Here is a 15,536-nt window from a genome sequence, read left to right as displayed (position 1 = left end):
ATTCTTTCCCATCTCAATCACTCCTCATTCCTACCCCATCCCTTTCCCACTTTCATCTCAATCCTTTCCAAGGATCTCTGGGATTGGCCATCCCTGGATCCCATCCCATCCTATGGATTCCATCCCATCCCATGGATCCTGTCTCATGTATCCCATCCTGTCCTTTGGATTCCATCCCATTCCATGAATCCCATCCCATCCCATCCCATGGATCCCATCCCATCCTCTGGATTCCATCCTATTCTATCCCATGGATCCCATCCCATCCCATGGATTCCATCCCATCCCATGAATCTCATTCCCATCCTATGGATTCCATTCCATGGATCCCCTCCCATCCATCCCATGCATCCCATGGATCCCACGGATCCCATGGATCGCATCCCATGGATCCCACGGATCCCACGGATCCCATCGATCCCACGGATCCCATGGATTCCATCCCATGGCATCCCGGGAATGGGCAGCGCCTCGCCAGGGGGTGCCCGCGCTGCATAAATTATGCCAATGATATTCCCCCAGCCGCGTTCTGATTGGCCGCCAGCCGCCGGCTATGCAAATAAAAGGTGGGCGGGGTTATGCTGACGACTTCCCGCTCCGCGCGCGGATTGGCGGAGTGCTGCGGTATGCTAATGAGGGAGGCCACGCCCCCTAGCGCCGCGGGCCGCGCTTTTGTCCGGCGGGGCCGGGGAGGATCGGAACCGGGACCGGGATCGGAGCCGGGATCGGAGCCGGGACCGGGACCGGGATCGGTGCTGGCATCGGGATCGGCACCGGAGCCGCCCAGCGCCGGCCGGGCCCTGCCTACAGGTGGGCAGCGCGGCGCTCGCGGGGCTCAGGGCGCCTCTCCAGCGGTGCCCTCGGGCCAGATGTGCCCCAGCTGTGCCGGGGGGCCGGGAATGGCTCGCTGCTCCCCGCCAGCCGCCTGCACAGCTGGAGGGAAGGAGAGGGCCCCCGGGGCGCCGCTGGAGGCACAGCTGGAGGCGCAGCCCGCGGGCCCCATCCCGGGGCCGCCTCCAGAGCTCCCGGCTCCGCTGAGCCCGGCTCGGGCAGGGCTGGCTCGCAGCCGGGAGCTGCCTGGGGTCCCTGGGCGGAGCGGGGACACCCCCAGTCCCGGCGGGGTCCCTGCGGCCGAGGCCATGGGACACATCGGGAGGATGCGGGACACGCCGGGAGGATGCGGGACACGCCGCTCCTGGCCGAGGCGTGTCCTCCCCACGCCATCGCAGCCTTCGTGGCTCCGAGGAAACTTGTCAGAACTTTTTTTCTGGCGGTGCCTCCTCCCCGCCGGGGCCGGAGGATTCCGGGAGAGTTTCGTCAGGGGCTGCGGAGGCGGCTCGGAGGCACGGCCGGGGCTCGGCGGAGGCTGCGGGGCCGGGAGCTGCCGGCGGCTGCTCCGAGGAAGTCGCCGGGGCAGCGATCAGCTTCAGTTCCGTGTTGTCATTTAAAGGGCAGCCGTGTTCATGGCAGCCGGTGGTGCCCGCGGGTGTCCCGTGCTCAGCCGCAGCCTTTCGGCGCCTTCCGGGCAGGGCTCAAATCGCTTCTTAAAGTTCAAGGGCAGCCGGGGAGCGCGGCACGGCAGGCGCTGTCCGTACGGGCTGGGAGAGATGGGGATGGAAAAGCTCCAGGGAGAGCTCAGAGCCGCCTAAAAATGCTCCAGGAGAACAGGAGGGGGACTTGGGACAAGGGATGGAGGGACAGGACACGGGGAATGGCTTCAAACTGACAAAGAGCAGGGCTGGATGCGATACTGGGCAGAAATTCTTTGCTGTGGGAGGTTGAGGCCGTGGCACAGAGAAGCTGTGGCTGGTTCATCCCAGCGCAATCTCCCCTGCCGTGTCCCCGCCCGCTGCCCCGTGCTAAGAAGGGATCGGTGGCACCGGCTGTGGCGCGGGGACAGCGCTCTCCAGACGGGGATTAAGGCTGTCCTTCAGGGCATTGCGGCCATCCCTGCGGGGATTCAGCCCCGGGGTGTCCCCAGCGGGGACAGGAGTGCCAGCGAGGAGGGAGGAAAGAGGCGCTGTCCTGCCGTGGGGCTTTGCTTCGGTGCAAGTGATGGGAAAATGACATTTCCACGGGGTTTTGGTGCCTCTCCGTGGGGGTGTGCCAGTAAGGGGGGCTGGGGGGGGTAGGACATGGCTCCTCCAGCTGCTGGAATTGGGGTGACACGCGGGTTTTGTGGTGATGGTGACAGGTGTGTGCTTTCAAGGGGCCAAGGAGATTTGTCAGGCTCTTCCTCGCTGTGATGGTCCCTCCCTTGTTCTAGTAAGAAATAATGCAAACTAAGAACGCAGCGTTTCCGCTTCTCTGCCCTCTTTCATGCCTATAAAAACGGGGCTCTGTGGGCTTTAAAAAAGGGTTTATACATCAGGAATTTCTCCCTCCTGGAGCGCAGACATCCCTTGCCAAGTTTCAGCCCGAGGCCGTTCTGGCCTCCTAAAAAGAGATGCAAAACATCCATCCCTTGCCTGGGACAGGCTTGAGCCCCCCCTGCATCCCAGACGAACACAGATGTGCAGGAGGGGCTTTAACCCCTCCTGGCAAGTGGTTTTGGGACACTGGGCAATTCCACATCACTCAGAGAATGTGGGGACGGAGGCGGGGGGTTTAGCTCCCCTCCATCCCCCTGCTCCGCCCGGGGTTGACAAGGCAGTGAAGGCAGAGTGACAGCAGCCCTGTCCCCCCCCTTCCCTGCCACCGAGCGAGCCCTGGGGCGGAGGATGCTCCTGTCTCCTCTGCTGTCACCGCTGATAAACCCAGGAGCCACGATGGCTTCGTGCTGGCCCTGATGGCTGCTGCTTCCCCGGCCACCCGCGGGATGGGCTGGGCGGGCTCAGCCTCGCCTCCGGCTCTGCCGCGGGGCCGGGAGTGGGACAGGGATGGGATCGCTGCCTGCCGAAAGGATCGGGGCTTTGGAGGGGCAGACAGAGCCCCCAGCCCTGCTGGGAGCATCCCTCCCTCAGCTGAGCCCCTCAGCCACAATTTGGGACAGCCCTGGCTGGGCTTTGTAGGGCAGGAGAGAGGCTGAGGGGCTGGGGCAGAGCAGAGTTCAGGCTTTTTTAGCTGGGGCTTTTAAATTTCTTTTTAGCTCTTCTTCCAGTTACATGTTGCAAAAATCCTGGCTTTCCAAGAGGAAAATTAAAATGTATGGATATATTTCTGCACACTCATTTGGGAATGTTTCTGTTTGATTTGTGGCTGCTGAGCACGAAGCCACATCATTTTTCAAGCTTTTCTGTGCTCCCATAACAGTGAGAAAATCACTTAGAGGGGAGGAAAAGAATCTGAGAATTTTTGCTCTTGCCACCATGACCATCAGCAGAGGGATTTTCTGGGAAAGCAATGCCTGTGGCTGGGTTTGGAAGTGGCTCCTGCAGACTGCAGCTGCTGTGGGGCTGTGCACTGCTCAGAAATGGGGTGACAGCATGTGGGTTAGACATAGCCTCCTTCAAGAGATGCAAAATTCCCATCCCTTGCGCAGGATGGGGTTAAAGAAACACCAGAAATGGGTTGGGAATGGTTTAACCCCCCTCATCCCAAGAGAACAGGACCCCCAGGCTCCTCTCACCCAGCACTCTCCATCTGGGAATCCTGGGCATGGTGTTTGGGGCTCCTCATGGCTCTGGGATCCTGCAGGGCTCCAGGTGGGATGGGAGGAACTTTGGTGGGGATCTCTGGGCTATGTGTAAGGACTTGGGGCTGGAAACATCCCGGCTCAGGGAGGAGCTAAAGCCAAAATCCTACTTTGGTTTCAGTAGCTCCAGGTCTGAAGAATCCCATGGGCAGCCCTGTCCTTCCCGGTGGCAGGAGAAGCTGTGGAGCATCCCCAGGTGTGGAGAATGGAATTATCCATTCCCCAACTCAGTGTGGGGGAGAAAACCTCATGTAAACCCCCCAGGAAGTTTGCAAGACCCTACAGGATGCTTTGGGGTTTGCTCCTGCTCCGAATGCCCCAAGGATGCAGGGAGGGCTGGGGGAAAGGTTGATGCAAGGATGATGCCCTTGATGCTGAGTGGTGCTGGAAAATAACCTCAAACCTCACAAACACCTGAGGAATTTGCAGATGTGAGGCTTGGGAGGGGATGAGAGGACTTTTCCCATAGCATGTAGCTGTGTGGATAGGTTTATGCCTCATCACCACCATCCCTGAGCCAACAGCACCCCAAAATCACCACAGCACCCTCTGGCTACGAGCAGCCACCCCAGGGATGGTGCTGTGGTTTCATTAGCTCGTCAAGCTGTCCTCTGCATGTCACTAATTACACATTAACGAGCTGGCTTAATTGACTGCCTGTGAATGTGCCAAGACAGGCCACAGTGGCTGGATGCAGCCACAGCATCCCTGGGAGTGTGAGCAGCATCCCAGGATGGGGCCAGCTGGACCCTCCCTTTGGAAATCTGGAGGAATTTCCAAGGATGGCTGAATTTTGGGGCTTTAAAGCTTAATTTTAGGTCTCCTAGAAGATCCTCATGCTGATATTTCTTGGACCAACTGCTGGTGGTCCCAGGAATCTCCCTCCCCTCTCTTCCTACAGCATTTTGCTCTGAACTGGATTAAAAAATAAAGGTTTTGATGGAAAATGCTGTGGGAGGAGGGTTCAGTCCCCACTGCGCAGGGCCGGATGGGGTTAAAACTTTTGTGGCCACCTGCAAACTTGCAGGAAACTTCATTTCCTCCTTCTGCAAAAGCTCAGCTGCCCCACAGGCACAGGAAGGTTTCGGGGGCTTGGCAGGCCTCCCCGTGGGGTCACGGTGATGGGGATGTCCTGAGGCTGCTGGTGCAGGGTGAGTGTCCCCTGCATGGGGCTGGTGGTGCCTGGTTTGGCCACCCCACGCCAAAATTTGGGCTTTTGGGGCTCAAATCCAGCAGAGGGGACACGGGTCGGAAAACCCCGTGGCCTTTCTTGCCACACCCCACATTTGGGGCTTTGGCATCCGGTGTTTCTCCAGCTGCTGGTGGAATCCCCGGGTGGGGGCGAGGGGGGAGCTCATGCTTTGGGATCATCAGGGGCATTTGTGTGTTGGGTCTCTGCTGTGACCCCACATCCAGAGGGGTCTTTGGGGTGCTCCTGCCTCCCCAGCACTGTTGGTGGTCCCCAGGTGTGGCTGCCCAGCGGGGGTGACATCCACAGGGTGCCAGCATGGGCTGGATATTCCTGGGGTGGGGGGAAACCTTTGGGGTGGCCCTGAGGGGCTCCTTCCCCACGAGGATCTCACGGCTGGCAGAGATGTCGCAGCCACAGTGGGGTGCAGAGTGGGGAGGTCTGTTCTGAGGGTGTCCCCCCTGTCCTGGGGATCTTGTCCCCGGGATTTGGGGGACAGGGAAGACCCTGCCAGCGTGGGTGAGACACCTCAAACAGAGCCCACCATATCCCGCTGAGCATCCCTCCCTCTCCCCCGGCCCCCCCAGGACGCGGCGGCGATGCTGTGACCTACATTCGCGACAAGGAGGTCCCCAGCCCGCCGCCACCGCCGCCGGGCCATGAAGCGACACAAGTGACAGGGCTGGGCGGCCGCGGCCATGGCCAGCCCGGCACCATGGCTGCGCTGGACACAAACAGAGCTGACGCGCTGGCCCGGCCAGGAGGAGGAGGAGGAGGAGGAGGAGGAGGAAGACGACTTTGAAAGGCGGATGGACGAGGATGGGGTGATTGGCCTGGGGGAGGGTGCCAGGAGCCCACCGTGGGGTGAGTCCTGCCCGAAAGGCTTGGTCCCAAATGTCCCAGGAGCTGCTGGAGCCCGGGGGCCGGGGACACCGGCTGGGGCTGGGTGGTGACAGCCCCGCGGTGCCGGTGTTTTGCAGGTGACAGTGAGGACCTGGAGGAGGGGTTCCCGGCAGAGGAGGGACGCTGGCACCCGCGGCAGGACCCGGCCGAGGAGGATGAGGAGCGGGGCAGCTCCGGGGAGGACGAGGGGCCCTGGGGGGCAGAGAGCGATGGGGACCCCTACCCCGAGCTGTCCCCTGGGGGCTGCTGGGGCTCGGGCTCCAGCGGCAGCCCCGAGGCGGTGAGGGACGGCCGGGCTCTCTGCCAGCCCCGGGGCTGCAGCACGGACCGGGGGGACACCTCAGGGCTCTCGGACACCAGCCCTGGCCCTGGCACCCCGTCCCGCCAGCACCAGGGCTGGGGCACGGCCGCGGACACCATCGGGGGGCACAGGCAGGAGTGGAGCCCGAGACGGAGCCTCCCCCTGCAGCTCTCCGCCGATGGCCCCAGCCCCGAGCGTGTCCCCGAGCCGCAGAGAGCTGGCACAGGGATGCCAGCCCCCGGCACCGCTGGCTTGGCACCCGCCGGGCAGCCCCAGGGCGCCGGGAATGTCCGGGCACCCCAAGGGCACGGCAGATCCCGAGCGCCCAAGAAAGCAGCGCCCGCGGTGGTGCCCCCCAAGCCCGCCCGGCAGTCGCGGTCCCTGAGCCCCCGGAGGCGAACGGGTGCCAAGGGGACGAGGGATCCCTCGGGAACGGGCACCGAGGGCACCCAGTACGGCCGAGGGCGGCTCAACCACCCCCTGCCCGACCTCTCCAAGGTGGAGGCTCGGGTGAAGTTCGACCAGAGCTACCGCCCGCCCCGGGGCCGGGTGCTGCCCGCCCGCCCCCGCGGCCCCGGGGGTCCCATCGGCTTCAAATCCCCGGCCGAAATCGTCCGGGAGGTGCTGCTGAGCAGCGGGGAGGGGGTGTCCCCGCAGCCCCCCAGCACGGCCGGGCTGCCGCAGGAGTTCAGGTCGCCCAGACAAGCCACGGCGCTGGTGCAGCAGCTGCAGGTAACGCCCAGCACCCCCCGTTCAGCCACAGGGCCCTACCGGGAGGGTCTCCAGGGTGGGGGGAGCAGGGCGTGCGGGGGAAATGGGTGTCACTATCTCTGGGACGCCCATAGGGGTTCGGAGCCGGTCAGTCCTTCCCGGTCCTGCCTGGAGCTGGCGAGGAGGGAAAGAGCAGGGATGTGGGCAGTGCTCAGGCTGGGGACAGGATGCTCATGTCCCCCCGGGATGCCGGTCACCCCCACAGAGCTTGTGACCCTCAGGATGTTCGTCCCGCTGGGAGGAGAGGGGGCTCTCCCCATCTGCACAGAGGGATGGGGTGTTTTGGAGAGGCGGTCTCTGCACCCCACCCGTGGGACTCCCGCTCCGTGCTGTCCCCGCACAGAGCTGCAGCACCCAGCCCTCGGGCACCCCCCGTGCCGGTGCTGTCCCCCATGGTGTCCCCTCCCCTCAGGACGACTATCACAAGCTGCTGACCAAGTACGCCGAGGCTGAGAACACCATCGACCAGCTGCGCCTGGGCGCCAGGGTGGGTGGGGGCTCAGCATGCCTGGGGGGGTTCCCCTCCCTGAGGTTATGTGTTGTGCCTTCCTCCTCTTCCTCCTCCCGGGGAGCTGCGGTTGAGCGGTCCCAGCCCGGGGGGGTGGAGAACACGGCAGAGCCCGCAGCAGCCCGGGGAGCTGGCGGGGTTCCCTCCGTGCCAGGGCGGTGGCTGAGCCGGATTGTCCCCGGGATGGCGGGGCACATCTCTGAGATGGCAGGGCCACGGGCGGAAGCGCGTCCCCGTGTCACCTCTGCCACCGCGTGGGTGGGGAAACTGAGGCAGGGCTGTGCCAACCGCCCCCCGCACACGTGTCGCCACCTTCACCGCACCCACTGCTGAGCCCGTGAGGTGCTCCAGGGTGCCCCGGGGCACGGTGGGTGGATCGGGGTGCAGGCTGGCTGCCCAAACCCGCTCTCCCTGCCCAGGTGAGCCTGTTCTCCGACCCGCCGCAGCCCAGCCGCAGCCTCGCCATGGGCACCGTGGGCACCGGGAGCCGCGTGGTGACCCTGAGCATCCCGCAGGCACGGACAACGGCTCTCGGCGTGGCCACAGCCCCGGCCTCGCCAGGTGCAGGTGTGTTGATCCTTATCCCACAGCCGCACACCTGGCAGGTGTGTTGGTCCGTGTTCCCTGCCCGCCTTACCGCGCTCCTGCCCCGGCTCTGGGGGGATTCTCTCCACAGCCCCTTCCCCACGCCGGTGTCACCGGCGCTGCGGTGTCACTTGTCCTCCACTTGTGTTTTCCAGCAGCTGCAGCCCCGGCACCATCAGAGCAGGGGGGTTCACCCCAACCTCGGTCCCCTCCTGTGCCCGGGGGGGGCTGCCCCACCTGCCCCGGGCCGTGCTGCTGCCCCGGGCCCCGGCTCACCCGGGCCCTGGCGGGGCAGAGCCGCCGGCTGCAGGCACAGGTAAGGGCCGGGGCGAGGAGAGGTGCAGGAACGGGGAGCTGTGAGCAGGGGGGCTTCGGGGGGCTGCACGGAGAAGGGGTTTTGGGGGCTACAAGGGAGCAGAGAGGGGATTTGAGGGAGTTCTGGGACGGACTGTAGGGATAGGGATGGGGAGGCGCAGCTGCAGAGGGGGTCTGGATTGGAGGGGCTGTGGGGAGGGGAAGTGTTGTGGGGTGCCGGGAAGGAAGGAAAGCTGGGGAGGGGGCTGCAGTGGGGGATCGCGCTGGAGCAGTCCCTGGGGATGTTTCACATGGGGGGGTCTAGAGGGTGCGGAGCGGGGGCACAGCAGGGCCGGGCTTAGCCCGTACAACCCCGGCCAGGTGGAATCCTTCGAAAGCTGGCTGCGTGCAGGGACCCCCACCCCCTCGGAACAGCTCCAGGTGCGTCTGTCCCTTCCCGAACCCCAGCCTGGGGGGCGGCAGGGCCACGGGGGGTGCCCGCGGCCCAGTGGGCAGGCTCGGACCCCGCACCCTGTGCAGCAGAGGATGAGGATGCTGAAGGACGCGCAGGATGCGCTGGAGCGGGAATACCTGAGGGGCCGGCAGCAGCTCCCGGCAGCGGCGGGGGGGTTTGATCCTGACCGGTACGTGCTCGATCCTCCTGCCACCCCCTCCCCAGAGCCCCCGGGGGTCGCTGTCCCCCCTGCACTGATTGCTGGTGTCTTGCAGGGCAGTGGAAGGGGAGATTTACCGCCTGGGGCTGCGCCTGGAGGGGCTGAAGGAGCGGCTGGAGCCGGGGGGCAGGCGGCAGCCCCTCCCTCACCCCTCCCCGCAGTCCCTCCCTCACCCCTCCCCGCAGTCCCTCCCTCACCCCTCCCCGCAGCCCCGCTGCCCCCCAGCCCCATCCCCACCACCGGCCGCCCACTCCCCGCACCCCGAGGTGAGCTGGGGGTGCAAAGGTTCCTCATCCCACTGCATTTATGGGGGTTGCCCCTCTCACCCCCTTGTGCTGTGCCCACAGAGCCCTGCGCTGGTGGAGGGTCCTCGAGGGACAGCAGGGGACAGCGACGGGGTGGCAGGGGGGCTGCCCTGGCCCCTCTGGCACAAACAGCGCCAAGTGGAGGAGGATTTCGGGGACCTGCTGGAGCAGTGAGTGCCCTCACAGCGGGGCAGGGGGGACACGGGCACAGAGCATGTCCCAAAGCCACTCGCTCCTGCCTGTGGGTCCCCCCAGGTACAAGCACTTCAAGTCCTTGCCAGAGTCGCTGAGCCTGGAGCAGCTGAGCCTGGCGGGGAGCGGGTCCCAGGAGGAGGTGGATGCACCCGCGGCGGGGGACGGTGGCCCCAGCAAGGTCCCCTGCAGGACACGGTCGCTGGAGGAGGAGCCCAACCTCGACTCCTTGCCCTTGTAAGTGCTGAGGGAGGTCGGGTCCCCAGGGAGGGTGAGCAGGAGCTTTGACATCAGGTCTCCAGTTTTACCTTTAACGGCCTCCACGGCAGAGCTGGACCAGGACATTTCCCCGTGCCTGGGGTTGCTCTGCCCCATCACTGCTGCTCCATCCCCTCCCCGCAGGCACCTCCAGCAGAGAAGAGCTGCGACGCTTCCCCCCAGAGGACCCCCAAACCTGGAGGAGACACGGGGCCAGCCCTCCCCTGTCACTGCTGAGGAGCCGCCAGCCTCTGCCAAGCCTCTGGAGGTCCCTGGGCCACCACGGGTGCCCCTGTCCCTCCGTGGGACAGGCAGCAGTGCCACCCGGCACGGGCCCCGCACGGTGAGTCCCTGGGACTGCGGGTCCCCACCTGAGATCACCCCAGAGCCTCCCGGGCTGCTGGACACCGACCCTGCTGTCCCCGTGCCTCTGCAGGAGCAGCGCATCGTGTCCCCAGAGACCGACAGCGGCTTCGTGGGCTCGGAGGCCAGCAGGGTGTCACCCCCCGTGCACACCCCCGAGCATCCTCCCCCTGGCCCGGGGTACGGCCCACGGCCCTGCTGCGGGAATTCGGCTGTGCCTGCGGGGTCTGGGGGATTGAAGAGGAGCAGGGATGGAGGGAGAGGCGCTGAGGGTGTGGGGAGCAGGGTTCTGGCGGGGCTGGAGATGTGCAGAGTGCCCGTGGCCGGGGGGAGCCCTGGGGGCTGCCCGCATGACCCGTCCCTTCCCCAGGACTCCGGGCTCGCTGGGACCTTCCGTCCCCATCCCCAGCAGCCTCCGTACCCCGCGGAAGAGAGAGACGAGCCCGCTTCCCTCCGAGACAGCACTGATGGGCATCTACCCGCCGGGGGGCACAGGGGGGCCCCGGCTGCCCCCCAGCAGCCCCTCTCAGAGCAGCTCCCCCCCTCGCTGGGCTGAGAGCGCGGGCAGCGAGGTGGGGCCGGACCCCGACGGTGATGGCAGTGAGTACACAGGACTCGGCGAGGGACGGAGATCTGGGGGGCCCTGGCTTTGTGGCTCTGGTTTTTGGGATTCCTGGACCTCCTCCTGGTGCTGGTGTCACCGGTGTGCTGGTGTCACCCTCCCTGGAGGGAGGTGTGTCCCAATCTCTGCTGTCTGATCCCAGCTCACTGCTCCCCTTCCTCCCCAGCTCGCACGGACTCGGAGGTGGGAGACAGGAGCTGTGCCAGTGCCGGTGGCCACCCCATAGCCATGGCCCGGAGCCCAAGCAGCCCCCTGCCATCCCCTGAAACGCCATCCCCCACCCTCCTGTCCCCCGACCTGCCGTCCCCCGACCCGGCTGCCTGTGACCTGCTGGGCTCCCGTCTGGAGCGCGAGTGAGTGGCTGTGTCCCCCCGCCCCAAACCAGGCCAGACCCCCTTGGGGTGACACCGGGACCCCCCCCGGAGGCACCCACTGGGCACTGGACGCCAGCCCAACCCCAGGCTTGGTTCTGGGGAGGGTCACAGCTGCTGGGTGGGGATGGGGGATGTGGGAGGGGGTTGCTGGTGCTCCCCCAGGGCCCCCGGCACCGCTGGGGTCCCTGCTGGCTGCAGCTCCCTTCACTGGGCCGTGTGTCCTGGGGCAGCCGGGCCATCCGGGCGCTGCAGGACGAGGTGTGGCGGCTGCGGCTGCGGCTGGAGGAGAGCCTGCTGCGCTCCCGCAGCCATCCCGGGGGAAAAGCCCCTTCCTGCCTCACCCCGGCTGGGAGGCAGCCGCTGGCCAGCGGAACATCGGCCCCGCAGGACGCGGCACCCTCGGGGTAGGTGGCAGGGGGCACCTGGGGGGTGTGGGGGGCAGCGTGGGGACAGCCTCAGCCTGTGGAGGTGGTGACAGTGTTTCTGTCCCCTCTGCAGGGACCCGAGCCCCCCGGTGCGGGGCAGAGTGGCCCCCGGGCTCACACCCACGCGGAGGGAGAGGTCAGCATCGCTGCCACGGGACAGGCCAGAGCTGGACCTCGGTAAGGGGGACCCCACTGGCGTGGGGACAGAGGGGACACGCTCCTCCCTGCACGCCACTCGCCCTCCCCAGGGCAGCAGGATGGTGTGGGGCTGCAGGACCATGGGGACAGAGGGGACATGCTCCTCCCTGCATGCCACTCGCCCTCCCCAGGGCGGCAGGATGGTGTGGGGCTGCAGGACCGTGGGGACAGAGGGGACACGCTCCTTCCTGCACGCCACTCGCCCTCCCCAGGGCAGCAGGATGGTGTGGGGCTGCAGGACCGTGGGGACCAGGTCCTGGTGGTCCCACGGAGCCCGCAGTGCTCAGCCCAGGGTGGGTCCTGCAGGCCTGGAGCTGGGTGCCAGTGGATGCCACCCCTCTTCCCTGTCCTCCGCCGCCGCCTCCGAGTCAGAGCCCTCGCCTGCCAGGCCCCGGGCACCCCCCGCCCTGCGGAAGCACCTTGGGAAGTCACCGGGGCCGGTGACATCCCGGGGACAGCACACGGGTGACACAGGTGGGTGCTGGTGGAGGTCCGTGGTGGGGCTGAAGGTGGCCACCCTCACCTTGGGGACCCTGGCCATGCTCACGCTGGGGTTTGGCAGGGACACGGTACCAGGCGGGGACAACACGTGCCACCCCAGCACCCCGAGAAGAGCCGGGCACCTCGGGGTGTCCCCGGTGTCACAGGGGCAGGATGGCATCAGGTGAGTGGTGCCCAGCCCCTTCCATCCTTCCCTACCACCCCTAACAGCTGCTAATGACCTTCATTAATTAACTGGAGAAGCTTAGGGAGGGGACAGACAAACCCGTTGCTCATGGCCTGAGCTCCCCTCACTGTCCCTTGGCCAGACCCCACTGTCCCCCAGGGGCACCAACCTGGGCAGCTCTGGGGATGCCATGGCCTCACGGGGGTCCTGCACGGGTCAAGCCCCCCTTGGCATCTGTGTCAGTGTGGGCAGAAATTCTGGGATTCCCTGGGTTTCCTGGTGTCACCGACAGCACTGTCACCTGTCCCCAGCCCTGTTGCAGGTGCCAGTGCAGATCCCACCTTTGCAGACCCCTCTTTCCCTGCAGGGAAACCCCCTCCACCCATCTCATCAGCCCCCCAAACCCCTCAGCTCTTCCCAAACGTCCCTGGCTGGCTCTGCACGGGATGTTCCTGATGTCCTCTCTCCACAGCTGCATCTGGGGGAGGTGACACCCCCCGGCAGCCCCAGCACAGCACCCCCAGGAGAACGTCCTGCCCCAGCTGCCGGGCACCCATGGGCCCCTCTGTGCCGGGCAGCAGGGACACAGCCACACACGGTGGGTGACACGGGTGACACGTGCCTGGCACAGCTCCTCCCTGTGTGGGGGGACGAGGAACAACCTCAGCCCCCGGACAGTGCCTGGGGACTGTGCCCACCCAGTGTGGCACAGGGGGTGATGGCACTGGGGCTGCCACACCATGCGCACCCCTGGGGACACCGAACACCCATGGGGACATCTAACCACCTTCCTCCCCGCAGCAGAGCGTGGTCCTGGTGGCTCCTGTCCCCCAGGAGCCGAGAAACCAGAGCAACCTGGAATTTGGTACTTGGCAGCCGCTCCTGCTGCCACCGCTGCCACCGTCTGCCTGGCACCCGTCCCCCTTGTGCCTTACGTGCCCTCCATGCTGTAAGGATGCCATGGGGCTGGGAGGGGGCTCGGGGAGGGTCAGCATCCCCCAGGGGTGGAGGGGAACCCAGGAGGGGCTGTCCCCACCCCAGGGATCCATTGTGGGGTGACACGGCCACCAGCTCCTCTGGGGCTGTGTTTAGGGGGTGGTGCTGTGGGGTGGGCATGGGGGAGATGGGGAAGAGGGATGGGAATTGGGTGTAGTGGTGGCATAGAACCCATCACTGAGCCCGTGTCCCTTCTTCCTCCCAGCTACTGCTCCCCAGCAGCTCCTACCTCAGCCCCAGCCCTGGCCGGGGTCCCCCTGGCTGTCCCCGCGGGGCCCCGGCGGGCAGAGCGTCCCCCCCGGCCCCGGGGCCAGCAGCGCTGCCTGAGCCTGCGCCTGGAGGAGCTGGAGGAGCTGGACTGGTCCCTCAGCCGGGCTGTGCAGGCTGCCCGGAGCGCGCGGCTGGCCACGAGCCGCATCAGCCGGGCGCTGGCCGCCGAGCTGGGCCGGCCGCGGGGCCTGCGCGGCTCCTGCCTCCTCTGAGGGCAGCTCCTGCCTCCTCTGAGGGCACCTCCTGCCTCCTCTGAGGGCAGCTCCTGCCTCCTCTGAGGGCAGCTCCTGCCTCCTCTGAGGGCACCTCCTGCCTCCTCTGAGGGCAGCTCCTGCCTCCTCTGAGGGCAGCTCCTGCCTCCTCTGAGGGCGGCTCCTGCCTCCTCTGAGGGCACCTCCTGCCTCCTCTGAGGGCAGCTCCTGCCTCCTCTGAGGGCACCTCCTGCCTCCTCTGAGGGCAGCTCCTGCCTCCTCTGAGGGCAGCTCCTGCCTCCTCTGAGGGCACCTCCTGCCTCCTCTGAGGGCAGCTCCTGCCTCCTCTGAGGGCAGCTCCTGCCTCCTCTGAGGGCGGCTCCTGCCTCCTCTGGGGGCAGCTCCTGCCTCTCCTGAGGACAGCTCCTGCCTCCTCTGGGGGCACCTCCTGCCTCCTCTGAGGGCACCTCCTGCCTCTCCTGAGGGCAGCTCCTGCCTCTCCTGAGGGCAGCTCCTGCCTCCTCTGAGGGCAGCTCCTGCCTCCTCTGAGGGCACCTCCTGCCTCTCCTGAGGGCACCTCCTGCCTCCTCTGGGGGCAGCTCCTGCCTCCTCTGAGGGCACCTCCTGCCTCTCCTGAGGGCAGCTCCTGCCTCTCCTGAGGGCAGCTCCTGCCTCCTCTGAGGGCAGCTCCTGCCTCCTCTGAGGGCACCTCCTGCCTCTCCTGAGGGCACCTCCTGCCTCCTCTGGGGGCACCTCCTGCCTCCTCTGAGGGCACCTCCTGCCTCCTCTGGGGGCACCTCCTGCCTCCTCTGAGGGCAGCTCCTGCCTCCTCTGGGGGCACCTCCTGCCTCCTCTGAGGGCACCTCCTGCCTCCTCTGGGGGCACCTCCTGCCTCCTCTGAGGGCACCTCCTGCCTCTCCTGAGGGCAGCTCCTGCCTCCTCTGAGGGCAGCTCCTGCCTCTCCTGAGGGCAGCTCCTGCCTCCTCTGAGGGCACCTCCTGCCTCCTCTGGGGGCACCTCCTGCCTCCTCTGAGGGCACCTCCTGCCTCTCCTGAGGGCAGCTCCTGCCTCCTCTGAGGGCAGCTCCTGCCTCTCCTGAGGGCAGCTCCTGCCTCCTCTGAGGGCAGCTCCTGCCTCTCCTGAGGGCAGCTCCTGCCTCCTCTGGGGGCAGCTCCTGCCTCTCCTGAGGGCAGCTCCTGCCTCCTCTGAGGGCACCTCCTGCCTCTTCTGAAAGCCCTGCTTGTAGGGAACGCTGGGCTCAAGGATGGTTTAGATGAATGGAGATGAGAGATCTCTGGAGGCTGCTCCTAGAATATCAGGTTTATTAGGGATGGTGAAAGGTCTTGCTTGGAGCTGCCAGACGCAGCACGGGGCAAGGCCTGAGGGGATGGGAGAGGGGAGAGGCAAGGGGTAGAGAGCATGCTCCAGGAGAGGGTGGAAGTTCCAAGAGAGGGGAAGATCCAAGAGGGGGGAAGTTCCAAGAGAGGGGAAGATCCAAGAGAGCGTCTGGCTCCTCAGAGACCCCTTATCAGGGGGCTTCAAGGTGGGCTGGAACAAGACTTGGGCCAATGGGGTCACAGACACCTGATGCTTCAGCGGAGGGTTACAGGTGTGGGATGAACTGTACATTTTGGGGGTTGAGATGGAACAGTCCATTTGACTTTTGGACCTATCAGTAGGTAAGGGCATTGTCCAGCCAGTAGGGAGGATTGTTTTCATCCTGGCTGTACTACTGTGAATCTTCTGCCAGGCAATTATATTTATCTATCCTTCCCAACACCTGCTGGCACCTCCTGCCTCTTCTGAGGGCACCTCC

The 15,536-nt window shown here is 65.9% G+C and overlaps 1 protein-coding gene and 1 long non-coding RNA gene across 5 annotated transcripts in view; both read left to right on the top strand.

Moving 5' to 3' along the window:
* The window catches only part of LOC110480267 (uncharacterized), a 219,012-nt gene that overhangs the window by 108,650 nt on the left and 94,826 nt on the right, over positions 1-15,536 (top strand). The window lies entirely within an intron of this gene.
* Positions 675-13,847, top strand: AKNA (AT-hook transcription factor). 4 transcript variants are annotated; one of them, XM_085594025.1, is made up of 22 exons: positions 675-810; positions 5,411-5,687; positions 5,804-6,759; positions 7,211-7,285; positions 7,726-7,873; positions 8,047-8,207; positions 8,567-8,626; positions 8,726-8,829; positions 8,915-9,125; positions 9,207-9,334; positions 9,420-9,593; positions 9,759-9,957; positions 10,051-10,157; positions 10,348-10,577; positions 10,766-10,952; positions 11,204-11,377; positions 11,472-11,575; positions 11,903-12,070; positions 12,159-12,260; positions 12,736-12,861; positions 13,065-13,212; positions 13,465-13,845. In XM_085594025.1, exons 2-22 carry the CDS (start codon positions 5,522-5,524, stop codon positions 13,739-13,741), a joined length of 4,005 nt encoding a protein of 1,334 aa, XP_085450151.1. In that variant the 5' UTR covers positions 675-810; positions 5,411-5,521; the 3' UTR covers positions 13,742-13,845. The 4 variants fall into 4 exon arrangements, with proteins under 4 accessions (XP_085450151.1, XP_085450152.1, XP_085450149.1 ...); XM_085594026.1 differs by lacking the exon at positions 675-810 and adding an exon at positions 1,185-4,785 and having other exon boundaries at positions 13,068-13,212; positions 13,465-13,846; XM_085594023.1 differs by lacking the exon at positions 675-810 and adding an exon at positions 1,185-4,785.

Source organism: Lonchura striata, chromosome 17 (genome assembly GCF_050655825.1).
Source record: "Lonchura striata isolate lonStrDom1 chromosome 17, ASM5065582v1, whole genome shotgun sequence".
Lineage (NCBI taxonomy): Eukaryota > Metazoa > Chordata > Aves > Passeriformes > Estrildidae > Lonchura > Lonchura striata.
The sequence above is the reverse complement of the archived record's forward strand: the minus strand, read 5'-3'. Positions and strand labels throughout refer to the sequence as shown.

Excerpts from the sequence above, each read along its gene's own strand:
- AKNA (XM_085594025.1), top strand. The coding sequence starts at position 5,522 with ATGGCCAGCCCGGCACCATGGCTGCGCTGGACACAAACAGAGCTGACG. Across the intron at positions 9,126-9,206 it reads CCCACTCCCCGCACCCCGAG|AGCCCTGCGCTGGTGGAGGG; the intron begins GTGAGCTGGGGG and ends CTGTGCCCACAG. Across the intron at positions 9,335-9,419 it reads TTCGGGGACCTGCTGGAGCA|GTACAAGCACTTCAAGTCCT; the intron begins GTGAGTGCCCTC and ends GGGTCCCCCCAG.